Genomic DNA, 27,930 nt, shown 5'->3' on the forward strand with positions numbered 1-27,930 from the left:
ACATGGCTCACTTTTTCCCACTCTTAATGGTGGAGGGAAGGGGGATGAGCTGGTGTACACTAGGGGTGGTAAAAGTCGAAATGTAAATAATAATAATAATAATAATAATAATAATAATAATAATAATAATAATAAGGAGAAGAAGAAGAAGAAGAAGAATAAGAACTCCTTACTTTCAGAATTTCGCACATCTATGCAGATCCAAGCAACTTATGCATCAAAGACAACAAAGCTGTATCAGGGAGTTGTCACACGCTTTGAAAGTCCATCAGGTCTGTTTAGTCGCTGCCCAAAATCTCCCCGAGACTTTGGAAACATCTAAACTTAATCCGGTACAGTTATTTCGCTATACCTGAATGTTTTCAAACGTCTCACTATACCTTGGCCTTGCCAACATCATACCAGGCTCTGTTAGGCTCTCCATCTATGCCAACGACATTTGCATTTGGACGTCGGGTGTGACGCGACTGCAACTTCGCGCGCGGCTTCAGAAGGCAGCCACTTTAACATCATCCTACCTTCGAGAACAAGGACTTCATATATCATACGAAAAGTGTGCAGTGGTGGCGTTTACCAGGAAATTAATGTCTCCATACGTGATATCCGTCGACAGACAACTGATCTCGTATAGCACGAGTCACATATTTTTGGGGGTGGTCACTGACAAAAATCTTTCCTGGACCCCTCATGTGAATTAGTGAGAAAACGCCTGAGAGGAATTTGCCATATGTTCAAGTTCCTTGCAGGAAAGACCTAGGGAGTGCCCATACAATCCATGCTGCAACTGTACAGGGTTCTCTTTATTGGATTCCTGCGGTACAGCCTACCGGTCATGTCCCACACCTGCAGAACTAACCTTGTTAGATATGGGGCCGTTTCCTGAGGCTACTTCGAGTTCCCCAGACCACATCGAATCGCCCCACTGCTAAGTAAGGAATGCAGAAACACGGATGCCACATTCCTGAGGCACGACAAGTGCAAACAAGTTGGCGGCCCCCACTTCGTGTGCCGCGGAGGAGCTATTCAATACTTGACTCTTCCAGAAAGCGAGGAGATAGCCCGGCACTGTTGCAAGGAAAGTGGGTCCCGAAGCAGGACGGCTGTAATGTACCGGGAAGGCCTGGAAGCGTAGCCCCCATACGCCCATTGTGCCAAGGCGTTGCAAGCCAGCGAGGCAAGACCAATTCTGCCCGCCTTGGTCCGCCGTCGACCCACCTGGCTCTTGTAACTGTCAGCAAGGCAAGACCGCAGGGGGACCAAGCGGCGACTCTCTTCGCCGGGTAGGACACCATTGCACGGGCGCCTACCACTGGCCGAAAATGGCGTCATCTGAGCGGACTCTCCCATTGGCCGAACATGACGCGTCTTCCAGACATCGAAGGGCTTAAAAGAGAGACCGGGAGCAGCAAGAGCATTCCTGGAGCATTCCCTGATTCATCTCTCGCGAACTGCTTGCGACGGGCCGCAGCGTCCGAGTTGCTGTCGGCCCGTAATGACTGTACGACTGTTAATGGACGTCTCACTGTAAACAATGTAAAATAAACCTCCCAAGCAGATTTCATCCCGACGTCCTCCTCAACTCCTACAACTGGTTGCTAGCGGTGGGATCGCCCTCAAATGCATCAGCTGGTGGCAGCGCTACGGATTAACCTTCAAAAGGTTAATCCGTAACCTTCTATGGATGTCTCCTTCTATGTTCTCGCTGCGCAATGGTTTCAGCAGGCAAATCAGTATAGACAAGCGGGAGTAGCAGAGCATAGAACGCGCAGTCTGTTGTGGACACCAGAGCGTGATTCACTCACTTTGATGAATTTGATGACCTCTCTCGCGTTCACGTGACTCATCTCTAGCTTGCACCGCCACGCCACCAGAGCCAAGGGCTGTGGGAGAAAAGGAGAGAAAAAAAATCACCTCCAATTGGCATCTACGTAACGCGAAGCACAAAGTGTTCTGCAGCGAACGGTTGCTGCTCTTGGGACGTGTGTATTCTATATTCATACATGGGCACATACCTAGTGGCATTGGGCGTGTGCGTATAAGTACTCCGTCTCATAGATAGCAGGCGACGCTGCGGAAGCTACGCAAGTAGTGCGGCCAGAGAAGTCTCACTCCGCGCGTTTCGGAATGCCGTTAATTTAGACTTGCGACACTTTCTATGGAAAAAACTACTTTACGTGTTGCAATTAACACTAGTGGACGTAAAGTTATGCCAGACCACGTATAACTTGTGCACATTTGTGCTTTCAGTATGCGACGTACTATGTTTTGATTTGATCGCGAGCACAAGTTGTGTGCTGTGGCCGCTAGTCGCGTCACTCCGCTTGTTTGGTGGGAAATTCGACGCCTTCCATGTAATAAATATGTAATATATCGCGACATAAAAGTATGACACTTAATGTTACATCGAACCACAAACCATTCTTGCATGTGTGACGAAACTATTTTTCGGTTGCAGATGCTAGCACTGAGACAAGTACGTTGCCTGCAGATATATGTATGAAACGGAGAGTAGAACTCCTCAGGTGATTAGCGCGGAGCTAGCACATTGTGCGTGCCTATTAAAGGGGTGTTTGTTCACACGAAGTCTGAACCCAGCAGCCGCTACAGGCGTACGTGTACTACATTATTTTAAAAGCAAAACTTCGCGAACATCGCAGGATGTCGTGAACGTGGGTGCTGTGGCCTGGCTGTTCCCTTGCCGCGGAGCACGGGCGTCGCGTGTGCCACCGAATTCCTAGCAGCCCCACCAGATGGCGTTCGCCTCCGCGCATCCAGTGGGCATCTTTTTTTATTGTTTAACCTAGGTCGGACATTAGGCAGTATATTAGCACGACCTTGGTGTCGCCACCCACCGCCATTCCAAAGGGGACGCTCATAAAATCCATCCGTCCGTCCGTCCGTCCGTCCGTCCGTCCGTCCGTCCGTCCGTCCGTCCGTCCGTCCGTCCGTCCATCCATCCATCCATCCATCCATCCGTCCGTCCGTCCGTCCGTCCGTCCATCCGTCCGTCCGTCCGTCCATCCATCCATCCATCCATCCATCCATCCACCCATCCATCCATCCATCCATCCATCCATCCATCCGTCCGTCCGTCCGTCCGTCCGTCCGTCCATCCGTCCGTCCGTCCGTCCGTCCGTCCATCCATCCATCCATCCATCCATCCATCCATCCATCCATCCATCCATCCATCCATCCATCCATCCATCCGTCCGTCCGTCCGTCCATCCGTCCGTCCGTCCGTCCGTCCGTCCATCCATCCATCCATCCATCCATCCATCCATCCATCCATCCATCCATCCATCCATCCATCCATCCATCCATCCATCCATCCATCCACGGCAGCGGCGGCTCCGGCCGTGCTGGGGAAAGAAAAAGAAAGCCCCAGAAAGCTCACCTTCGCGCATCCGCGGCTGCACGTTAATGAGGAAGTAAACGCTTTTTGCGGGATGGATTCGAATTGCGCTACGTAGGTAAGCGCATGCTTCCTCTGCAACCATGATGCATTCAAGACGTCCGTCGCACTCGCTAGCAGCCAGCGACTCCGCTTAACAAAAGGCTCGGTATAATTTGTGTGCGCGTGCGTGTACTCGTGTTTGGACTCTTCGTGCACTCACACAAAGCTTCGCTGAACATAGGTTCCAACTCGTTTGATCTGCTGCAATTTTTTTCTTTTCAATTTGCGTCGGTATAACTTGTACAAACGTTAGACACAGCGTCATTCAGCAGTGCACACGTGCAACCTATAATATCCTTTAGCGTTTCTCATGATTTGCTGTGCAGGGTACCACGGCATGGCCAAAAAGAAATATTAATAGCTCAGAGCCGGAAAATATATTCTACCGTTCCTAACTTCAAAAAGACCGCCTATGTCACAGGCGTAGGAAGGCATGCATTTTCGCCACTTGTGTGGAGTTGTTCGGCTGGAAAAACTGGCTCACCATGTGCCATACTTCCTTAGTGGCTCTGCATTCAAGAAGGTTGCGGTATGCTGTCACACACCAGTTACAATTCGAGCACCAGCCCTTTGCTACAACCCCAAAACGAGCCAGGCGCTCACGGGAGAACAGCAGATAACAAAATGTAGGCGATAAAGTCACGTATGTCAGCACGAGTGGATTCTGAGCTGCTTCGTTTCAAGCACGGAAGACTGGCTAATGTCACGTGCCAGCGCCGCTTAATGTTTTTTTTTTAAATTATGGGGTTTTACGAGCCAAAAGCAATTCTGATTATGAGGCACGCGCCGCTTAATGTTATCAACGCAATATTGCAATAGCATGACTTTCCCGTCATCTATCTACTCCTTAAAAAAATAAATGCGAAAAAACGAAATAAAAATCGGAGAACTTATATTTTAATACCAAAAATTTCTTTCAATCGAACAAACAGAGGTCCTTTTATTTAAAAAATGATTTTTTTCCCGTTTATGGTCAAAGAATTGTTCTTGAGCTTTAACAAGATTGGTCCCCATACAACAAAGTGACAAATTTTTCATCAATACTGTGAGCGAAATGAGATTTATTCGTCTCTTTTGCTATCCTCAATTAACATTTACGTGCAGCTGCACTATGCACACAAGCATAGGCACCTCGCCTGTCTCATCAGCCTTAGTTTCTGAATAAAGTACAGCTGCAATCAGGTCGAGTCATGCTGCTCAGATCATGACTATATAAACTGCTAGAGTTATGTATGCCAGGCTAAACCCTCCTGCTGCGACAGCACCGGATGCTTGGATAGTGCCGGGCGTTTTGGAGCCAGTTGTCTTGTCAGTGGTCACATCTCATATGTTCTACGTAGCATGCTCACCTCTACATGTATGTATGATCAGTGAAAAGCACATCCCAGTACTTCACTCTTTCGAGCTACGTGAACGCTGCAGTAAATAATATTTTTTTCTGTAAAATTTCAGAGATGCAATAAACAGAGTATTCTGGTGAAACAAAAAAAAAAACGCGACAAGATAAAACAGAAGAGGACACAAAATGACGTTAAAAATTGCCATATTGTATTTGTTTCTTTCGCACACAAAAAAGAATTTAGCAGTGTACCCGATACCCATGGGTGCGAGGCAGTGGCGTAGCCAGAAATTTCGTTCGGGGGGGGGGGCTCACATTGCAGCTCGGCCTCCTCCTAAGAGGAAAAATGAGGTCGGATGCTCCTATCTAAATACACGTAGAAGGAAAATTCGTTTTTCTCGGCAACCACTGCACCAAATTTGATTATATTTGTTGCATTTAAAAGAAAAAACTTAAATTCTAGTGCCTGTTTGTCTCGAATTTTCGATTTATGTCGTCAATATTTTATTGAAAAGTGGCACAAATCGAAAAGTTTCAGAAAACGAAACAATTAGGTTTATAAATCTGTAAATCAGCAATGAAAATTGATATAACAATTCCGTCAATCGCACATAATAGTACGTCTACAGCGGACAAAATTGATATGTTACGCATGAGTCTAAAAAAATTAAGTATTATGGAAATACGGCTCTTGCAGAACCCTTGTACATAACACAACCAATTCATGTAAGATACAAATAGACATATCCCATTTGTCCGCTTTGAATGGTGTAGTGGGTGCCGTTTACAGAACCGCGATATCTGTTCCTGATGCAGAGCTCTTCATTTGTAAACTTCGTCCTATTTTTTTTTCGAAGTTTCGAATTTTTCAAAATATTTTAAACAAAGTTCCGGCCCTAAATCGAAATTCCGCTTCCAACAGACACTAGAATTTAACTTACTCTCTCAAATGCAACCAATTTCATTAAAAGCGATTCAGGAGTTATCTCAGAAAAGCGTTTCTGCGTTTTACATGTATCTGAATAGGCCGCGTCGGAGTTGCGCCCAAGCTAAGCTTCCTCTTAAATAATTTGTCTAGGGATCAAATACATGGATAATAACCTCATTGCCATTTCCAAAGATGCTGCAAACGAATTCTTGAACGCTACGCACTGTCAATACAAATAAAATACGTATTTTTTCATAAAATATTATATTCGTATGTGCCAAAAATCGTGCCCAACGTAACTGATGTCAATGCTTCCATGCTTTTGTCTATTTAATAATAAAGAAAATATCACATGAGCTTTAGAACTACATTAGTTCGAAATCAGCAAAGCAGTGCATGTCACTGATATGAAAAATGTAAAGGCCATGAAATGAACAAGTTGAGGACAAATATGTTAATGAAACTTTGTCATTCAAGGTCCTTGTTTACATCCTTGTACATATGCAACGGCCAGTAAAAAATCTCAATGACGCTGTCATTTGTTCCAATGTATTACGCAGAAACATCTATCACCGGTCGTGTATCGTGAGTAATTGCACCGAAATTATACTGGCAGCAGAGAGCACGTATCAGAAGCAGGAGTTCTGCAGAGTGTATACAAGGGCGAGTCAAATGAAAGTGAGCCAATGCAAATATATGACCAACGGGGTACTTTATTTAATTAGCCTCCATGAGCATTTAGACATTTAGACATTACTCTCCTTGACTAACGAGTCGCGTAATTCCCGTCTCATAAAGCTCCTTGGGTTGCTGCTTCAAAACGTCTGCAACTGACTTTCACGTCATCGTCCGAGACGAATCTGGTTCCCATGAGCTGTTTTTTCGGTTGCCACAATATGTGGAAGTCACAAGGCGACAGATCTGAGTTGTATGGAGGATATTGCAGCATTTCCCACTTGAACTTCGCCAGTTTTATATTACCCAATCAGCGACTTGGAGATTGGCATTGTCGTGGAACAAGATGAATCCATTCGTCAATTTTTCACGTAGTTTGTTCTTGACTGCGAGACGCAGGCGATCCGGCGTTTCACAATATCGTAAACAAGTGATAGTCTCTCAAGATTCAGTAAATTCTATCAGTAATGGCCCCTGACGATCGAAAAATAAAAGTCAACAACACCTTTCCGGCGGAAATGGTGGCCTTTGCTTTCTTTGGGGGGTGATGAATTCAAGTGTTTCCATTGTAAGCTTTGCCGTCGTGTTTCAGGCTCGTAGTAGTGGCACCATGGTTCGTCCTCGATCACACTTGCAGACAAGAAATCGTCACCCTTATTGTAATACCGGATCAGATGAGTAAAGGCAGCGCCGAACTTCTCCGTATTCGGGCGGAGATTCAAAATCTTGGGCATCCACTGCGCACACAAGAGCCGATAACCGAGATGCTGATGATATATGGCGTCAACGGTGACAGTGAACCGAACCGTGACTTATGTTCACACGCTCTGCCAGTTCATCGATGCTTATCTTCCGTTCTTGTGTCATCAGCTCATCAACCTTTGAAATTTCGTTAGGGGTGATTGCACGATGGCTTTGTCCCAGTCTGGGATCGTCTTTCCAACTTTCACGTCCTTCTTTGAACCGTTTGTTGTAACGCTTCACAGTGGCCAATGAAATGTAATGTTCAATCTACACGGCAGCCATACGATCAGTAATTTCTTTTCGGGAAACACCTCCAGCTGTCAAAAAGCTCACGGCACCACGCTGCTCAACTTCTGGAGCGTCCATTACGTCACGCAACCATGTTCAACCAAGTTTATGAGCGCATTAAAGAACATTTACGCTCACACCTGCGTGCCACTTTTGTAAATGAGAGATGCCTGCGTGCTACGCGCAGGCCTTGCATATAATGAACAGAACCATCATTGCGCGGGGTGGGTAGGCTCACTTTCATTTGGCTCGCCCTCGTACATTAGAAATGCGAAGATACAATGGAATATACAAATGCTGAGATACAGCTTGATAAAGGGCAAAACATTGCCACTGGAAACAAAGTTCACTGCACGTATACACAAAACCTCGCAACAATATGTCTAAACATACGTATAAGTTTCCAATAAATCTACGTATCTAAGAAAACGTCATGGTATATAATGGGTCAAACAAGGCAAATAAACATGTTGCGCAATCACAGATTCACAGAATCCTAGATCCCGCCCCAATTCCATCCACTCCCCCCGATGTATCACGCGCGACGGAAGGCGCGGCGCGCTTGCTCCCCGCTTTTCTTCTTTGCGCACACAAGACTGAGCCACCATCATCGGCTCACCCATCCCCCCCACCCCCACACACACACGCTTTCACTCGCACATACAGCATGCGGCGCTCAGTAACGATGTTACCACCCTTGGACTTTATACGAAACATGACGGCGACGGCAGGAATGCGCCTAGAGTCTCCATATAATTGCTATCGCAATAATATAATGAGCATCCCGCAGCTGAAGCGTCCCATGGTCGATTACTTTCCACAAAAGAAGTAACAAATTAAAACTTTCACCATGCGACAATTCGCTGCGCCGCAACATTTCTTTTTTTCCTTTTGTAGGGCGGGGGAACCGTAACGAAAAAAAATACGCAAAGGAAAGTATGTTGGTGACAATCGAATGCCTACTTTGGGCAACTAATGTGGTTATTAAAGGAATATCGAAGAAAACACGAGACGCTTGGTTCACCAAGAACCATGTGAATACTGCTCGGTATCCTACACTGGCGAGACAAGACTCACTGGAGAGGTTGCGCTCAAGCGAACGCGGTGCAATCCGTCGAGTCCCCACATTGATGGCGGCGAGCGACCATTGTTTATTTTTCTCGTCTGATAGCTAGAAAGCGTCCAAAAACTCTGCCAGGCGAAAATGCACGCGGCCAGTGAAAACCGAAGGCGCACAGAAGTGCGCCGCGCGGTGGTCGGGGCAACACGAGAAAAACGCATGCGCTCTGGCTGGCTCTGGCAGCCCCGGTTAGGGGAGCGAGAACAACAAAATTGAAGAGGCTCAACGTGGTCTTCGCGATTAAAAGTCATAGTAGAAAAAATAAATAAGAACGTAGTTACCTTGGCTGGCTTTAGTGTCTTCACTGGATGCTTTGGCGCAGGTGAAAAGAAAATTGATATTTTTTATGTGACATGACGGCACGAATGAACCACCACAACGCTTCGTCTCATCGGGCCTCGCTGCGGGCTTTGTCAACTTGTCTGACAGTGCGTTGATTTGGCTAGTCTCGTTGTATGGTCCGATGTGCGACTTTGGAAAAGTTAATGCACCTTTGGCGTCAAATATTTATGGGAACATTAAACTTACAAAGTTACGCAATTGAAAATCTAAAGCACACATTTGGAAATGTCAATGCACCTTTCAGATCAAAAGTTTATGAGAACTTTACACCCATAAAGTTTCGGAATTGACATCCACGCGCTCCGTAGATTCCATGATAGAGTGTAGATTCCGCAGCCTCCGCGAGATGCCGCGGCGAGCCCGTTCGCCATCAAAACGTCCGTGAAACTTAGTGCTCGGATGGGGCTGCTTGCGTTATGTGACTCCTGGTGCATGGCCGTTGCCGCGAAATCCAGCCCGAGTTCGCAATTTTTGCGGTGAGATGGCTTTTCGAGCATGAAAAATACGTTCTAGACAAAATCCAGAATGATTTTCTGCGCCGGGGGTAGCTTTGGTCGGCGGTGCATGGACAGCGCGAAAAAATTTCGGGGGGGGGGGGGGGCTGAAGCCCCATAAGCCCCCCCCCCCCCCTGGCTACGCCCCTGGTGCGAGGAGTACGCCTCAAGAAGCGGTCCTTTCTCCACTGCTCTTCAACGCTGCCCTCATGCACCTGCCAGAACAACACAGTGCCGTAGAGGGAATTCGCCACGCCCTTTATGCGGACGATATAACCATATGGACAACGGAGGGCAGCTTTGGACAGGTGGAGGGGGGCCCACCAGGAGGCTGCCGCCACAGTTCAAAAGTAAAATGCGGACTGCATGCGCTGTTCCGCGGACAAGTCGCAGCTCCGCGATTGTCTTGCGCAGGAAGGGGGATATTACTGCACTGCTGGAAATCTCGGTCCATGGCACATCACCTATTCCCCGAGGTGGAGGCACTACGGGTGTCGGGGCTGCTTATCAACGACAAGGGCGTGAACGCAGCCGCGATCGCTGAGCTCCGAACGGCGAGCGAGCAAATAATCCACACGATATCTCGGATCACAAAGAAGAAGGGGTGTGTGAAAGAAAAGGACATGCTCGGTGCGAACGTTCCTCGAACCCGTCTGTGGCTCCTGTTACTTGGCCAAATAATGGGTGGTATTAGGCTTTCCTGGTGTTATTGGTTGAGCTCTTAATTATTATTACGCCTACTTCATCCTAGGCTGATGTCCAAAAACTCCCCAGGCAGGGGTTCTTCCTCTTGGTCGGCGTCTATTCCGACAGACGCGAATTACTTTTGAATTTATTCATCCGCAGTGGTGTGAGCAGCATCCCAGTGGCGCTGGTTCCTTCCAATGGAGGCTCTATACGGCTGACCAACCCCCAGGCTATCCAGAAATCTCTACTTGCTGCTACCTCTGCATACCAGACCATCACGGAAGGGAGACAGTTCGGCCGCGGTGGTATCGTGTGCAGATCACCAGACCAGACCTGTATGCTTAAGTGTTCATCATTCGAGTCACTGTCGGTGAGTGCCTTCATCCCTGCTCACCTCGCATGCACTAAGGGAATATTTAGAGGCGTCGATGCTGATCTATCTCCATCAGAAACACTATAGAGATTGTCTGAAGCTGCAGTAATTGCTGTTTATCGTTGCAATCGAGTAGTAGACAATAAAAGGGTTCCAACAGAATCGGTGTTTGCGCAGGAAATTCCTGCCCATCAGAAGTAAATGTGTGACTCCTTGTGTTCAGAGTTGAACCTCTGGCATCGCGTCTGCTACAACGCCGTAATTGTTGGCGATGCGGCCATAGTGGTGCAAGGTGCAAACAAGTCAGCCTTTTTGCAAGTGTGGGGCAGAGCACGCTCAAAGTGATTGTAGTGCCCAATATGAGCGATGCTGCCTCTGCGGTAGAAGTCACTCAGCCGATTATTCTAACTGCTCTGTTAGGGCTCAAGAATTACAAGTGGTTGAAATAATTGAAAGACGACGTTGCTCTAGTAAGGAGGCGATAAACATCGTGAAGGAAAGGGCGCTTGGCTATGCGGATATTACGGGTAGACAAACTCTTACCCCGGACGTATCGCTCACTGTTACTATAGAGAACGCTGTGGAAAAGGCAGTTAAAAAGCTATAGAACAGCTGGCAATGAGCCTTGGGGAACGTATGTCACACGCCATCTCTAGTCGCGTATCTAATTTGGTGCAAGTTACCTGTCTGAGTTCTGCAACAACTCAAACTGTTCATCCTAAGCAACAAACTAGCGATAAAAGCTCAGGTACCCGTCCTTCTGATGACGGTATGGACCCTTCGACTTCCTCTTCCATGGGGCCTGTGCTACTGGTTATCAGGTTAACACAGATTTGGAAATGACAGATGTGGAAGAAGACGCTCGGGCCTATAAAAAAGCAATGTCATGAATTAATGAAGATTCCTTCACCGGCCCTCACTCAAAAGCTATGAAAAGTCAGCAGAATGCTAAACCAAAAGAAAGCATTCTACAGAAGGCAGTTTCGACTGCGGCGCTTTCTAAACCACAGTGTCGCTGAAATTGCTTCAGTGGAACTGTCGCTCTTTATATACTGCTACTGCTTCATAATAATCTACTGCTTCAGTAGATTTGTCTTCAGTAGGTTGTCTAACTATTCAACTAAACTCAAGAAAAGGGCTGACAGATGGAATAGCACACTGTGGTACAAAGTTTGTAAACAGGGATAAGGTGCTTCAGAAGGCTGGCCAACGTTTCGATAGGAGGACCTATCTTCGTCAAAGGCGGCCTCGTCATCCTCGGTATGTTAGTTTTAAAGGGTTAGTACAGTGACGTCATGTGCGGGTGTTGTCGCTGGCAGCTGGTTTTAAAGGGAGAGACTTCAGAGAGCAATGAGAGCTGTCGCCCGACGTCTATGAGCTTCGTTCCCAAGACGAGGTGACAAGAGCGGGAGAGTGGAAACGCGGGGAGAAAAAAAAAAGAGAAAAACCGGGGCGACGTCAAGACGAAAAAACAAAAACATTAGGACAGAAAAAACGAGAAAGAAAAAGAAATTAAGAAAGAGGGGGCATGGGAGGGCGTTGGGGAGGCGAGGGTTTAGGGAGCATTCAGGGGTGTCGTTGGCGGCATGTTCTTGTGGCATTAGAAGAGCCGGTCAGTGCGCGAGTAACACAAAAGACAAAAAAACAAAACATGAGTTGAAATAGTGACTAGAGTAGCATAGCAGCAATACGCAGAGTAATTTTGAAGTAGTTAAGATGGCGACGAGGAGTCTGCGGTGCAATGTATGGGGTGACTGAAAGGCAGTGGCATGGTCTTTCAAGGGGCATTGCCCCAGTCGCTCAACGTAGGTGTCGTTACGGCGGCATCCAGAAATGGCGATACCCTAGGTTGAGGCGCCGGAAAAGGCATATTGACTTCAGAATGTGTTGGTGAGGGTGTTTAAAAATATATATATAAAAAAGAAAAATTGAGGGGGGGGGGAACCGAAACCGGAATAACAAATAGGAGGGTGACATGCGTGCGAGCGGGCGGAGGCCAGTGTACATGGGAGAAGGGGGTCGTACAGTTGACATAAACGTAACAACCTGAAAGAGTATATTAAATTGAGTAGTAGGCAGGAAAATTTTCGTTCGAAGTGGAAGAGTAGGTGAGGTTAAGAATAAAGGTTAGCTGGTGGCATAATGTGTTTTGTGTCTTGGTTGATGACATGGGAATTTCAGATTTAAGTTACCGCTTTTAAAGATTTAAAATCTTTAAAAGCGGTAGCTTTCAGATTTAAGTTACTAGATTTCAGAAATTTCATATTTAAGTTACCGCTTTTGGCATGAGCTTTTGAAAGCAATGCCGTAAAAAGCATTTGCACTTGCATGTCGCCACATCGCCTAGCATGTGTGGAAGGCTATGCATACGCAACAATGTAGACATGTTCTCGCCTTGTCATAGGCGCGCCTGCGCGATCTCATTTGTTCTCCCTGCACAACAAGACTACTATTTATCAGGACTGAGTGAAGCTTTAGTATATTTGTGTAATAGTTCTTCATGTATCTGCATTGGCTGAGGATCCGGAAGTGTGACTCTTGGTTTTATCTTATTTAATAATAATAATAATAATAATAATAATAATAATAATAATAATAATAATCTTTATTATGCGCCATTAGGAGAACTAGATGGTAACTGGTCCTGTCGAAGCTGAATGGCTTGTGTGACTCCGGCAGCGTCGGCAACAACGATAAGTGGGTGAGTGGGCGAGGCAACAGCGGCACCATGTTTGATCCGCTGTCTGTTCATCACGCAGTTCGCCGGCCACCTTGCGGCCTCCATGTTCGAGAATGCTGCTGCACATGTCCCTGACGTTGCGCTGCACTTGGCGTTATCATCGCTTCCTCGCCGTGTCATGGATGCGCCGGGTGGTCAACGCGTGGTCCACCCTATCTTCCTTGCGGATAACAGCGACAGATTGCTCCTCGCTTCATCGGTCCATATCCCGCATGCTCCGCTGGAGAAGATTAACCTCGCCATCCACCGTCCAATCACGGACAGACCTAGTTCCATGACGACATGGTTTACGGCTATGAAAGCGTCCCCGGCAGTTCATAGAGGGCAGTTCCCTTCTTCAGTGGGCGAGGCAACAGCGGCGCGGGCACCACGTAGATACGCTGTCTGTTTATCACGCAAGTATATTACCTTGCCAATTTTCGGTGCATCCATTCTGATAACCGATGTATGCTTCTGTTCTCTCACCCACATGACTGCTATCTTTTGTTTATATTTGTATTTGCTCTGTTAAATGCTGCCCGATGGCTTTTATTGAGCGGCGATGTGGAAGTTAAGCCTGTTCCCAACGCTCGTTCTCAGCGCGATCCTGCCTCCCGAACCCGGTTGACAGGTGTTGATAAACAATTCGAAGTAGCGGTAGTAGAGGTCGTCACGGGCAAGAAACAAAAGAACAGCACCTTTCTGCTTAACGTCTACAGTAGCCCTTCACACTGGAAGCAAAAATTCAAGACGCTCCTTCACAGAGCCATCACCGTGACGGGGACTCACAGGCTCGTCGCCTGCGGGGACTTCAACGCGGTACACCCGGCATGGGGATATAACAAGCAATTGGCCAAGGGGCGAGACCTGTTCCAAGACACATTTGACCTGGGCTTCACCCTCATCACAGACCCGACTGATCCTACAAGGATTGGGAACTCTGTGTCCAGGGATACGACGCCGGACCTCACGTTCGTGAAGAATGACGAGAAGGGGAATATCTCCTGGCGCAACACGGGGTCAGAGCTCGGCAGCGACCACTACATCCTAGAGGTAATTATACCGGAAGAGGTCAAGGCCTCGGAGGATACCAGAAAACATAATTTTACGGATTGGGATGCCTTCCGTAGCCTGTTACCAACGGAGACGGAGGAAATCGAGAACATAGAAGAATGGTCAGCCCACATCGCGGGGAAGGTCAAGGTGGCGACCAAAATCATAGAAACGGATGAGCAGGTCGACAAGCTTAACAGCCGCCTCACGCACTTATGCGAAGCAAAGCAATCTATCCTAAACAGGTGGAAGAAGCAACGACTAAATCGGCGCCTAAGGAAGAAGGTGGCGGAGCTGAATCGCGCCATCGAAGTTCATTGTCGGCTGCTCTGCACGCAACAATGGAACGAAATCTGTAATGCTGCGGACGGGCAGATGCATTGCGGCAAAACCTGCAACTTGATGCGGCATCTGCTCGACGAGACTAAAACAAAATCCCACCAAGGCGACCGCCTCGCAAAGATCATTCAAAGAGCAGTCAAGGAAAACGGGGAAACTGGAGTAATCAGACGCATAAACAGCAAGTACCTTCCGGTTACACCCACGGAAAGGCATCCTGAGTACGGTGGTCAAGCTAACGAGAAGCTTGACCGCGACATCAGTGTCGTGGAGGTGCGAGCGGCCCTGCACGAACTAAACAGCAAGTCGGCGGCCGGCCCGGATCACATCTCGAACAGAGCGCTGAAGAACCTCAGCGACGTGGCCATCGAAAACCTCACCGGTTACTACAACAAGTGCTGGAGTGCGGGCTCACTGCCCCAGCAGTGGAAGACTGCCAAGAGCATACTCATCTCCAAACCAGGCAAGCCGCCGAACACGGACAACCTCCGGCCCATCTCGCTCACGTCCTGCGTGGGCAAGGTGTTGGAGCACGTCCTCATGTGTAGGTGGCAGGATTACCTGGAGGAGTCGGGACCATACCCCACCACGATCATCGGGTTTCGGCGTTCCCTTGGCACCCAAGACGCGATGATTCTGTTGAAGAAAGATATAATTGACGATGACACCCTAACGAAAGACAACAAGGCCATTATGGGGCTGGACCTGCAGAGCGCCTTTGACAAGGTGAAGCACTATGCAATCTTAGCCCAGGTGTCCAGACTCAACATGGGCGCAAGAACGTACAATTATATCAAGGACTTTCTGACGGGGCGGACTACCGAGCTCTGCGCCGGCGATCTACGGCTCCAAGAGAAAAGGCTCGGCAGTGTCGGGACCCTCCAAGGCTCGGTCATCTCGCCGTTGTTATTCAACCTCGTTATGATCGGGGTGGCCAAGCGACTCTCTCGCGTTGAGGGCGTCCGGCACACCATCTATGCCGATGACATCACGCTGTGGGTTCCGGGAGGCAGCGATGGTCACATTGAGGGCACGCTGCAAGAAGCCGTCGACGCGATCGAAGACCAGCTGAACGGTTCCGGTTTGATCTGCTCAACGAGCAAGTCAGAACTGCTGGTGTTACCATCGAAATACGTCAGACGTAAGAAGAGCGAAGCGAGGGATTACGAGGCCATCAAGATCGTGACGAGGAACGGCCACGTGATCCAGGAGGTCGACAAAATCCGGGTGCTCGGCATGATTATAGAAAAGCGACGGGGCAACGGCGAGACTATTTCCCGCCTTACAGCCAAGATTACCAACGCAATACGTCTCATCAGACGGGTTGCCAACCGCAAGGCCGGGATGAAGGAGGAAAGCTTGATTCGGCTTGTGCACTCCTTCGTAATCAGCCACGTCACCTACGTTGCAGCCTTCTACAACTGGATGCAATGTGAAAGGAATAAAATCAACGCCCTGATACGCCGAGCTTACAAGGCGGCGCTCGGACTATTCGAGTGTACGAACACCAACAAGCTCCTGAGCCTGGGGGTACACAATACCCTCGACGAAATTGCGGAAGCGCAACGGACCACCCAGCTGGAGCGGCTGTTTATGACCGAAACCGGCAGGCGCATACTTCAATACTTGGGCTTCACGCCCGGAGCGAAAGCGGCGGGTAGCGACGTTTCTGTCCCGGACGGCACCCGGTGCCGGATTCGGGGGACCTCATCCCGAGAAACATGAACCCGGAGTATAACAAGGAGAGAAGAGCGGCGAGGGCCAAGGCCCTCAACGACTTTCACGCCAAGGACGAGCACGCAAGGTTCGTGGATGCGCCAGAATACCAGGGAGACTGCGCGGCGTTCGTCCGGCACGACGAGGGCAGCGGCGAGCTTACGGATCCGCGAGGCGTGTCAGGCGGAGGAGGTGGCCATTGCCCTGGCCATTGCCGACCCCGGGTGCCAGACGGTGTTGTGCGATTCCCGAAAGGCAGTGCGGAATTATGCAAAGGGCAAAGTGTGTGGTGAGGATGTGCGCGTTCTGTGCTCGGCTGACCTGCAACGACAGAATCGGCATGTTAGAATCAAGTGGTTCCCGGCGCACGCGGGCAACGATGCGTCCGAGAAGCACGATAACCAAAACGAGACGGCACACGCAGTGGCGCGAGCGCTACCCAACCGCGCCGCTGCAAGCGACCGTCCAACGTGGTGTAGTGCCAAGGACCGCATGACGACGTTCAACGAACTTACACAGTTCCACCGCCTGGCTCGAAGGACTTTCCCACCCCCGCACCCGGGGCTGAGCCGAGCAGAGGCGGTGCTGTTCAGACAATTGCAAACTGGTTCTTTACCCACCCCAGTGTTAATGACTCATCTATACCCTAAATTATATGTGAGTGATGTGTGCCGCGTGTGCCAGCGGGAGAGGGCCACCCTGACGCACATCCTATGGGATTGCACCAAGTTCCCCAATGAGGCTTCGACAAGTACAACGATTCCGCCGCGACTCGCGGCTGCGGCGGAATGCTACGACCACGAAAGCCAAACCTGGGCCGTCCAGCAGGTCTCGGCGGCTCTTGAAAGACAAAGGCCGAGGGAAACCGACGGAACGTTACCCCTCAGGGCGACCGACCGCGGGAGTAACACGCACTGGAGTTGAGTAGAGACCACCCGCTGAGAAGACGTCAGCGCCCGCGTCACGGCGCCATTGAGTCATGGTGTCTTTCTGCAGGCGACTACATGAAGTTGTCTCTCTCTCTCTCTCCGAGCTCCTAAACGGCCAAAAGAAACTGGCTCTGGATATTGCTGAGATCAAAATGTTTGAATCGTCTGTCAACATGAGGTTTGAGGCTTTGGAAGCCCGAGTATCTTCTCTTGAATCACCCTCAATGTCTAGTGGTGCGCAGGATTCTAATGACAACATACACACTCAAATCCAGGGATTATAAAACGCTATCTCAACTCTCTCTTGCAGAAACGACAATTTAGAAAACAGGTCGCGTAGAAACAACATTATTATACATGGTCTCAGCGAGGGCCCTAACGAGAATTACAATGAACTTTCTTCCAACATTGCTAAGCGGTTCCAGGACAGTGGACGCCCTGAAGATCGCATCTCCGCGTATCGAAAGGTGTCGCAGACTCGGCAATAATTTTAGAGGCCGGTCACGTCCCATTATCATGAAGCTCCTTGGTATTCAGGATAAGGTGCTGGTGCAGAAGAATTGCTATAAACTTAAAAACACCAGCTTTCGTGTTTCACGAGACTTCTTGCATCAGGTTCGCGATATTCGCAAGAAGCTCTGGGAAGCGTCCTGCTCTTATAGGGATAAGTGGCTCATGTGTCCGATTTCGATTTGATCATGCATTTATTCACAGGGTACGATACGATTGGGAAAGCACATCCAATACTCTCGTCAGATCATCTGACGGCAGCCGTGACAGCTCAACAAACCCGCCGAAACACTTGCTAGGGGTAAATCCCCCTAACTTCACGGTACTGGGAATACACTTTCAATTTTAAACGTTAGTGCAAGAAGCCGTGTCAGCAGTTTCTCTAAATATATTTCCTTGGTCTCGTCTTACTCGTCACATATTATCGGTGTTACTGAGACCTGGTTGCGTGATGGTGTGCATGATTCTTAAGTAACCTTCCCTGGCTTCAAAGTGCTTCGGGAAGACAGAAAATTCGGAGAGGAGGCGGTGTTGCTCTATTTCTTCAATCTCACCTGCGCTTTTCTGTACTCCCTGCCGTACCTGATACTGAGTCTTTGTGGTACAAAGACCAACTTGAATACATATCTTTGATTATATGGGCCGTTTACCGTCAGCCTGGTTCTAATATTGAGTATTTACACAATCTAGGTGAATTTCTGCATAGCTGTAATACCTCTTCATCCAACGTTATCCGTATGGGCGATTTTAATGCTCCTGGTGTTGATTGGTCTTCTATGAAAGTGAGCGGACACGAAGAAGCTACCGGGCAGGAGTTGGTCCACATTTCATGGTCATGTGGCTTGCACCATATCCAGGGGCGTAGCCAGAGGGGGGGCTTATGGGGCTTCAGCACCCCCCCCCCCCCCCCACACACACACACACAAATTTTTTTTCGTGCTGCCCATGCGCCGCTAGCGAAAACAACCCCCGGCGCCGGAAGTCATGCTCGATTTTGTCTTGAATGTCCTTTTCACGCTCGAAAACAACATTTTAGCGCGAACATTGCGAAATCGGGCTGGATTTCACGGCAACGCACATGCACCGGGAGTCACATATCGTGACGCAAGGAGCTCCATCCGAGCACAAAGTTCCAAAGGCGTGGCGGGCGGGCTCGTCGCGGCATCTCGCTGAGGCCGCGGAATCGGGAGCGCTTGGATTTCAATTCTGACACATTATGGGCATAAAGTTCTAATAAAATTTTGATTCGAAAGGTGCATTGATATTTCCAAAGTCTTGCTTTAGATTTTCGATTGCAGAACTTTGTGGGCTTAATGTTGTTATAAACATTTGACGCCAAATGAATGAATGTGTATTGTTTAGTGGCGCAAGGGCCAGGGATGGCCAAAGAGCGCCATGACTAATTATGTGTTGTTAAGTGCTGCTTTGTGAGTTTCGATGGTGGGATGTAACATGGCTGTAAAGTGGCCTAAGATCAATGCGTATCATAGAAGCGTAAAATGATATATAGTATAAAATTATGATAGTGAGCAATGTAGTTGTCTATGGGTATGGTACGCTTGATAAGGGATCATGACGCTAAAATGCAAGAACATGGAAATAGCTCCTATGCCTCCGGAAGGCCTTTGAGCCCAAAGGCTGGGAGGCAGGCGCTTTCTATTAATGCAGTTACCGCAGCAGAAACCTCAGTTAAGAGGCTGTGCTATGGATTTCCTGGTGATATAACATGAAAACTACGTACATCTTTTAAAAATTCGAACAACGACTGATATTTAAAAAGAGGTTCTATACCTATGAACATTTGAGGATGAAGCGGAATTCGCTGCCGATGTGGGAATGGAAAATGCTTTTTCCTATTTGTGTCTAATTCCCTGCATTGTATCAGGATGTGAAGCACGGTAAGTGGCTCACCACATTTATCACACGTGGGTGGATCGCCACTGGACAAAAGGTATGCGTGTGTGCTGTATGTGTGTCCTATCCTGAGTCTGCAAAGTGTTACTTCTGTGTGACGGTTCTTTGATACCGGCGGCCAGTTGCCAAGATAAGGCTTGATAACATGTAGTTTATTTGCTGTTTCTTTATCCCACAAGCGCTGCCAGAAATCTCCGAGTTTTTTTCTTATTGAGGGCTTGAGGTCCATTACAGGGATAGTCGTGGAAGTGTCTGCAGCGTTCGCGTTCACGGATGTGGCTAGCTGGTCCGCTAACACGTTTCCCTCTATCTCTCGGTGCCCCGGCACCCAGCATAGGACGATATGCTGCTTAAACGCATAGATTTTTAGCAATGCTGAGTAGAGAGAAATAATTACAGGGTTTTTATATTTCTTGACAGTTTTCAAAGCATTTACGACGCTCAAGGAGTCTGTGTATATAACAGCCTTTGGGATATTAAATTCTTTAATGTGTTTAACAGCGGCCAATATCGCGTAGGCCTCTGCTGTGAAAATACTTGTGTTAGGGTGCAGAACACCAGCATCCGAAAAGGATGGACCGACCGCTGCGTAAGATACCCCAGAATTACACTTCGATGCGTCTGTAAAGAATTCAGGAGAGGAGTATTTGTGCTGTAATTCGAGGAAATACGTTCGTATATGCGCGACAGGCGCGTGCTTTGTAACAGTTACGAAAGATATATCACAGCCTATTGGTTGCCACTGCCACGGCGGGGGCCGTATAGCAGGGGACATAGGGTAGTATTCAAGCAATGGAACCTTGGTTTCTTCAGCCATGTCTCTGACACGCAGTGAGAAAGGCTTTGCCACTGTGGGCCGGTTGCGAAAAAGTTGACAACTGGACAAATCGTTTATGGTGGAGAACGCGGGCTGCTCACTGTTTGCGTTCACTCTCAGAAAATACATGAAAGAGGAGTATGTTCTCTGCAGTTCAAGTGACCATTCATCCGATTCAACGTACAGACTTTCCACTGGGCTTGTTCTAAAGGCGCCTGTGGACAGGCGAATTCCTAAGTGGTGGACAGGGTCTAGCATCTTTAGAGCAGTTGGAGTAGCCTACTGGTAAACTATGGCTCCATAGTCTAGTCGTGTGCGTATGAGGCTTTTGTACAAGTTCATGAGACATTTTCTATCACTGCCCCAGGTTGTGCGTGAGAGAACCTTTAAGATATTCATTGTTTTCATACATTTGTTTTTAAGATACTTTATGTGCTGTATAAAAGTTAATTTCGCGTCTAAAATTATCCCTAGAAATTTATGTTCCCTGTTTACGGGCAGACGCTCACCATGCAACACAATTTCAGGATCAGGGTGCAGGCCTCTTTTTCAGGAGAAAATGACACAGGTACTTTTTTGTGGGTTCAATCTGAACCCGTTCTCATCAGCCCATTTGGAGACCCTGTTAAGTCCAAGCTGGACCTGTCGCTCACAGATTGCAAGAGAACTTGACTGAAATCCTATCTGCACGTCGTCAACATACGTTGAATAGAAGATGTTATGTGGTATGTGTAGACGAAGAGAATTAATTTTTACTATAAAGAGTGTGCAGCTGAGCACCCCGCCCTGCGGCACTCCAGTTTCCTGTACAAACTTCTGTGACAGAACACTGCCCACTCGAACACGGAATGTCCGATTGGACAGATAACTTTCTATAACATTGAACATATTTCCGTGTATACCTAACTGTGAGAGGTCTTTCAATATCCCGAACCGCCACGTTGAATCATAGGCTTTCTCCACATCTAAGAATACTGATAAGAAAAACTGCTTATGGACAAAAGCTTCACGGATACGTGCCTCGATACGTATGAGATGGTCAGTGGTGGATCGACCCTCCCGAAACCCGCACTGGAATGGGTCTAGCAATTTGTTTGATTCTAGGAAGTGTAGTAGGCGACAGTTAATCATTTTTTCGAATACTTTGCAGAGGCAACTTGTTAATGCTATAGGTCTATAACTTGATACAGAGGAAGGATCCTTTCCGTGCTCCAGTATTGGAATTATAATAGCCTCCTTCCAAGCAGAGGGGATCTCGCCGGAAGACCATATAACGTTGTAAAGGGAAAGGAGGGTTTTCTGTGTTTCGGATGGTAGTTGTTTTAACATCTCATATATTATGCGGTCTGAACCTGGGGCGGATGTATTACAGCAGTTCAGTGCTGCCTGCAGTTCTGCTATGCAGAATGGTTCATTGTACGGCGCACTTTTTGCACATTTCCTTTCTAGCTTTTGGTTCTGTATTCGTGTTCTGTACTTTAGGAATGTTTCGGTGTAGTGTGAGGAGCTGGATATGTGTTCAAAGTGTGTGCCAAGAAAGTTGGCTTGATCTTCCAGGCTTTCTCCGTGACTATTTACTAAAGGCAGCGAATACGTTTGTTGCCCATTAACCTTTTTCACTCTATTCCATAATTTTGTCTCATCTGTGTACGAGTTGATGCTTGATATAAGCTTCGCCCAACTCTCTCGTCTTGCTTGCCGGCGCGTTCTCCTTGCCTGGGATTTGACATGCTTAAAGTTTTCCAGGTTTTCAGCTGTAGGAGAATCGCGAAATATCGCCCACGCTTTGTTCTGGTTCCTCCGTGCTTGCCTGCATGCATCGTTCCACCAGGGAACACGCCGCTTGGAACCCATGCCGCTCGTTTGTGGAATACATTTACAGGCGGCATCCAGTATAAAAGCTGTAAAATATGCAACAGCATCATCTATGGTTATACCAGACAACTCAGTCCACGTCATGTAAGTAAGAGTTCGGTAGCGTTCCCAATCGGCTGAGTCAATCTTCCACCGAGGGACCAGCGGGGGAAGTTGATCTTGTTTCGGCGTAGTTAGGATTATTGGGAAGTAATCACTCCCATACGGGTTGTTAAGCACATTCCATTTAAAATAGGGTAAAAGCGTCGGCGATGAAATGCTAAGATCTATGGCAGAGTATGACTTGTTGGACAGGTTAAAATATGTGGGCTCCTTCGTGTTCAAGAGACATGTTCCAGAGGTAAAAAGCACCTGTTCGATGACGCGACCTCGCGCATCACAGCGTGAATCACCCCACAAAGTACTGTATGCATTAAAATCACCAAGAATAAAATAGGGGTCCGGGAGCTCATCTATTAATGATTCTAAGTCGCGTCTGTGAAAGTGATGATGTGGTGGTATATACAGAGAGCAGATTGTAATGAGTTTATTTAAAAGTACGGCTCGAACGGCGACGGCCTCAAGGGACGTTTGGAGCTTTAGATGCTGACACGCTACACTTTTGTCAGCAATAATAGCTACACCGCCTGATGCTGCGACAGCATCCTCGCGGTCTTTGCGAAACGTAACGTGCTTTCGGAGAAAGTTTGTGTGTGTAGATTTTAAGTGTGTCTCCTGTAAACACAGCACTTTTGGATTGTGTTTATGGATGAGTTCTTGAACATCATCAAGATTCCTAAGTAGACCTCTGACGTTCCATTGAATGATTTGTGTATCCATATTTTATATTAAATTGGTGCTGTGTTTACGAAAACGGAAGGGATGTCTTAGATTACAGAGCCCTTTCGAGGCCCTGTAACCGGGGTTTTGCTCTTTTTGAAGCGTTCGAGGGAACCTCGCCGCTCCTTAGGCGCCGGATGCGCCTTGAGGATAGGTGTAATGTCCATTGCCTCTTGTGAGGCGCCGGACACCTGCTCTTGCGAGCGAGAAGTTTCCCGAGAGGGTCCCGCCTTGGAGCGCAAGACCCCTGCGCCCACCAGCCCGGAGGTCGATGGGGCTCCCTGGGAGATTTGGCTGCGCCGGCCGTTGCCAGCGCTGGAAGGGACCTGGGAGGTTGAGGCAGCCTCGGCTGCGCCCACCTTCGGGGTCGACGGTCCCTTCTCCTCGGTTGACGGAGCAGCGCTAGCTGCAACCGCCGCGGGGGCAGATGGCGTAACTGCCGACTCACTGCGTGTGGGTCGGACAGTCGCCGGAGGCCGTTGTGACGCTGCCCCCTGACGCGCCACTTCGGCAAAGCTTTTCTTTGGCAGGTATGCAACCCGCCTGCGTGCCTCCTTGAATGATATATTCTCTTTTACTTTTATAGTTACTATTTCTTTTTCCTTCTTCCAGGAGGGGCACGACCGCGAGTACGCGGCGTGATCCCCGTCACAGTTTACACAGTGGAGAGAGTTATTACATGCTTCAGTGGCGTGTTCAAGGGCACTACATTTCGCACATGTTTGGCGGCCTCGGCAGCTCTGCGAGCTGTGGCCGAAACGCTGGCATTTGAAACATCTCAAGGGATTTGGCACGTACGGTCTTACACGAAGCTTGATGTACCCAGCCTCGATTGACTCGGGCAGGACACTTGAATTGAAGGTGAGTATTATGTGTTTGGTCGCAATTTCTTTACCGTCTCGCCTCATCTTGATTCTTTTGACGTTTATGACATTTTGTTCACTGAAGCCCTCCAACAGTTCAGCCTCAGTGAGCTCTAGCAAATCATCGTCGGAGACAACGCCGCGGGAGGTATTCATCGTGCGGTGCGGTGTTACTACTACTTGGGTCTCCCCAAATGATACTAGCTGTGGCAGCTTCTCAAATTGCTTCTGGTCGCGGAGCTCCAAGAGCAGCTCACCGCTAGCCATCCTCGACACCTTATATCCTGGGCCAAAAACTTCGGTAAGAGACTTAGAGACAAGGAAAGGGGAGATTGTTCGTACTTGTTTAGCTGGTTTTTCTGAGTGGATGACATGAAAACGCGGAAAATTGTGGACTTGGCGTCCGAAAAACTGAAAGACCTCTTCGGTGCGCCCTCGTTTCTGAGGGCGATCAGGGAGTTTAGGAAAAGCGTTTTCCATAAGTACAATTGGGTTTTCGGCCGCGATGCCGACCACCCACCATGGAGCCCAACAGGGGGACGTGACAGGAGCTCCTGCTATAGAAACCCTGCCAACGCCAGCCGTACATCGCTGCTATAACCAAATACAGCATAACCAAGGCTGGCCAGCTACACAAGGTTAACCCTTGCCGCCGGGAAACTGGGAAGTGAGGAGAAGTGATGAGAAGACAGGAAAGATGAAAAAGACGGGAGAGAAAGACGAAGATTGGAGAGGAGGACAGGAAAAGGCGACTGCCGATTTCCCCCGGGTGGGTCAGTCCGGGGGTGCCGTCTATGTGAAGCAGAGGCCAAAGGGGTGTGTTGCCTCCGCCGGGGGGCCTTAAAGGTCCAAACACCCAGCATCGGCTCAACCCCCAGGATCCCCTTTTCCCCAGACACGGCTAAGCCGCGCACGGCTACACGCGGGAGGGTCCAACCCTCATGTGCTCGGGTCCGTGGTGTCGCAACACACCAAACGCCTGCTTGCGCAGACGCCCCTGCGGGGATTTGACGCCAAAGGTGCATTGACTTTTTTTAATGTCTTAGATTGGAACATACAACAAGACAAACCAAAACAACAAGCTATCAGACAAGTTGACAAAACACGCAGTGGGATACCATGAGCCGAAGCGTTGTGGTGGTTCAATTGTGCCGTCATGTCGCATAAAAAATATCAGCATTTTTTTTTCGCCTACACCAAAGCATCCATGTCAAGACTCTAAAGCCAGCCAGGGTAACTACGTTCTTATTTATTTATTCTACATTGACTTTTAATCGTGAGGACATATTGAGCCTCTTAAGTTTTTTTTATTTCTCGCTACCCTACCCGCGGGCTTCCAGAGCCTGCCAGAGCGCATGAGTTTTTCTTGTGTTGCCCCGAAACCACCGCGCGGCGTACTTCGGTGCGCGTTTGGTTTTCTATGGCCCGAGTGAATGTTCGCCTGGTTAGAGTTTTGGATGCTTTCTGGCTAGCAGACGAGAAAAAGAAACAATGGCCGCCCACCACCATCGCTGTGAAGACTTGACGGATTACACCGTGTTCGCTTGAGCGCAACCTCTCCGGAAAGTCTTGTCTCGCCGGTGTAAAATACCGAGCACTATGCGTATGGTTCTCGGTGGACTAAGCTGGGGGCGAAATGCGAGAACACCCGTGTACTTAGATATAGGTGCACGTTAAAGAACCCCAGGTGGGCGAAATTTCCGAAGTCCTCCTCTACAGCGTGCCTCATAATCAGAAAGTGGTTTTGGCACGTAAAGCCCCATAATTTAATTTTTTTTTCGGTGGACCAAGCGTCTCACGTTTTCTTCGATATTCATTCGGTAGCCACATTAAGTGCCCAAAGCAGGCATTGGATTGTGGCCAACATACTCTCATTTGCGTTATTTTTTTCATTTCGGTGCCCGCGCCCCACAAAGGGAAAAAAAATGGCCATGCTTAGCTTGGTTAAGCCAAGAATGCGCTGCATCTTGCGCGGCCGCGCAATATGCGGCCGCGCGCTACCGCGCCAGTTGGGGCCCAGCTTTTCCTCCGTGACGTCACGCGCCGGCGCAGTGCCCCTAGCGGGAGGAGCGGGAGTCAGGTGGTGGCTGCGGCCGCGCGCGACCGCGCGAGTTGGGGCCCAGCTTTTCGTCCGGCTGTCGTGACGTCACGTCACGTGGTTAAATGGTGGCTGCCCGGCCGCGCCCATGGGCTGAACTGAGTGATTGCAATATGCAACGCATAAAAAAATATACATTGTTGCGGCACAGTGAATTGTCGCATGGTGACACTTTGTTACTTCTTTTGCGGAAAATAATCGGCCACGGCACGCTTCGGTTGCCGGACACTATTATTATATTATTGTGATAGCAATTACATGAAGACTCCAGGCGCATTCCTGCTGTTGCCGTCGCCCTCATGTTCCGTATCATCCATCCATTGGGCAATAATGTAGTGACCGCGCGCCGAATGCTGTATGTGCGAGTGAAAGAGTAGGGGGGGTGCAATGGGTGAGCCGACGATGGTGGCTCAGTCTTGCGTGCGCAAAGGAGCAAAGCGGGGAGCAAGCGCGCCGCCTTCCGTCACACGCGATACATCGGATGGAGTGGATGGAATAGGGGCGGGATCTAATATTCTGTGAATCTGTGATTGCGATACATGTTTATTTGCCTTGTTTGACGCATTGTATACAGTGACTTTTTCTTAGATACATAGATTTATTGGAGGCTTATAAGTATATTTAAATACCTTGTTTCGAGCTTTTGTGTATACATGCAGTGAACTTTCGTTCCAGTGACACTTTTTTGCCCTTTATCAAGCATTTGTATATTCCATTGGATCTTCGCATTTCTAATGAACGAGGGCGAGTTCAATGAAAGTGAGCCCACCCTCCCCGCGCAATAATGGTTCGGTTCATTATCTGCGAGGCATGTGCGTAGCACACAGGCATCTTTCATTTGCAAAAGTGACACGCAGATGCGAGGGTAAATGTTATTTAATGCTCTCAAACACTGGATTGAACATGGTTGCGTGACGTAATGGACACTCCAGAAGTTGAGCAGCGGGGTGCCGTGAATGTTTTGACAGCTGAAGGTGTTTCCCAGAAGGAAATTATTCGCCGTACGGCTGCCGTGTACGTTGAACATTGCATTTCATTAGACACTGTGAAGCATTGGAGCAAACGGTTGAAAGAGCACGTGAATGTTGCAAAGACGATCCAAGATCGCGCCAAAGCCATCGTGCAATCACCCCCAGCACAAGTGCAAAAGTTGATGAGCTGATAAAACAAGTACGGAGGATAAACATCGATGAACGGGCAGACCGTGTGAACATCAGTCGCGGTTTGGTTCACACCATGATTCATGAACATCTTGGTCATCGGCTCTTGTGTGCGCAATGGATGCCCAAGATTTTGAACCACCGCCAGAAGAAGGTTCTGCGCTGCTTTGACTCATCTGATCCGGTATCACAATGAGGGTGACGACCTCTTGTCTGCAATTGTGATCGGGGAGGAACGATGGTGCCACTACTACGAGCCTGAAGAACGACCACAAAGCTTACAGTGGAAACATTCGAATTCACAGCCTCCAAAGAAAGCAAAGGCCGTAATTTCTGCCGGAAATGTGTTGTTGACAATTTTTTTTCGATCGTCAGGGGCCATTACTGATGGAATTTTCTAAAGCCGGAGAGACTGTCAATCGTTTCCGATATTGTGAAACGCCGGATCGGCTGCGTGTCGCAATCAAGAACAAACGACGTGAAAAATTGACGGATGGGTTCATCTTGTTCCACGACCTGGCTATGGTGTTGGGCTGCTGAGCACGATGTCGCGGAATCGAATCCCGGCCACGGTGGCCGCATTCCGATGGGGGCGAAATACGAGGACGCCCGTGTACTTAGATTTAGGTGCACGTTAAAAAAACGTCAGGTGGTCGAAATTTCCGGAGTCCTCC

General features: G+C 48.5%; 1 protein-coding gene across 3 annotated transcripts in view; it reads right to left on the reverse strand.

The window, feature by feature from the left end:
• Nucleotides 1–27,930, reverse strand: part of LOC135897324 (uncharacterized) — a 297,711-nt gene that overhangs the window by 23,676 nt on the left and 246,105 nt on the right. For 2 of the 3 annotated variants that reach the window (XM_065425927.1, XM_065425929.1), the window contains one exon: nt 1,803–1,880. The exons of the other annotated variant lie outside the window; for it this stretch is intronic. In XM_065425927.1, the coding sequence (XP_065281999.1) occupies nt 1,803–1,880 (78 nt within the window). The remainder of the gene's footprint in view (nt 1–1,802; nt 1,881–27,930) is intronic. 3 annotated transcript variants of the gene reach the window in all.

This window comes from Dermacentor albipictus, chromosome 2 (assembly GCF_038994185.2).
Source record: "Dermacentor albipictus isolate Rhodes 1998 colony chromosome 2, USDA_Dalb.pri_finalv2, whole genome shotgun sequence".
In the NCBI taxonomy this organism is placed as follows: Eukaryota; Metazoa; Arthropoda; class Arachnida; order Ixodida; family Ixodidae; genus Dermacentor; species Dermacentor albipictus.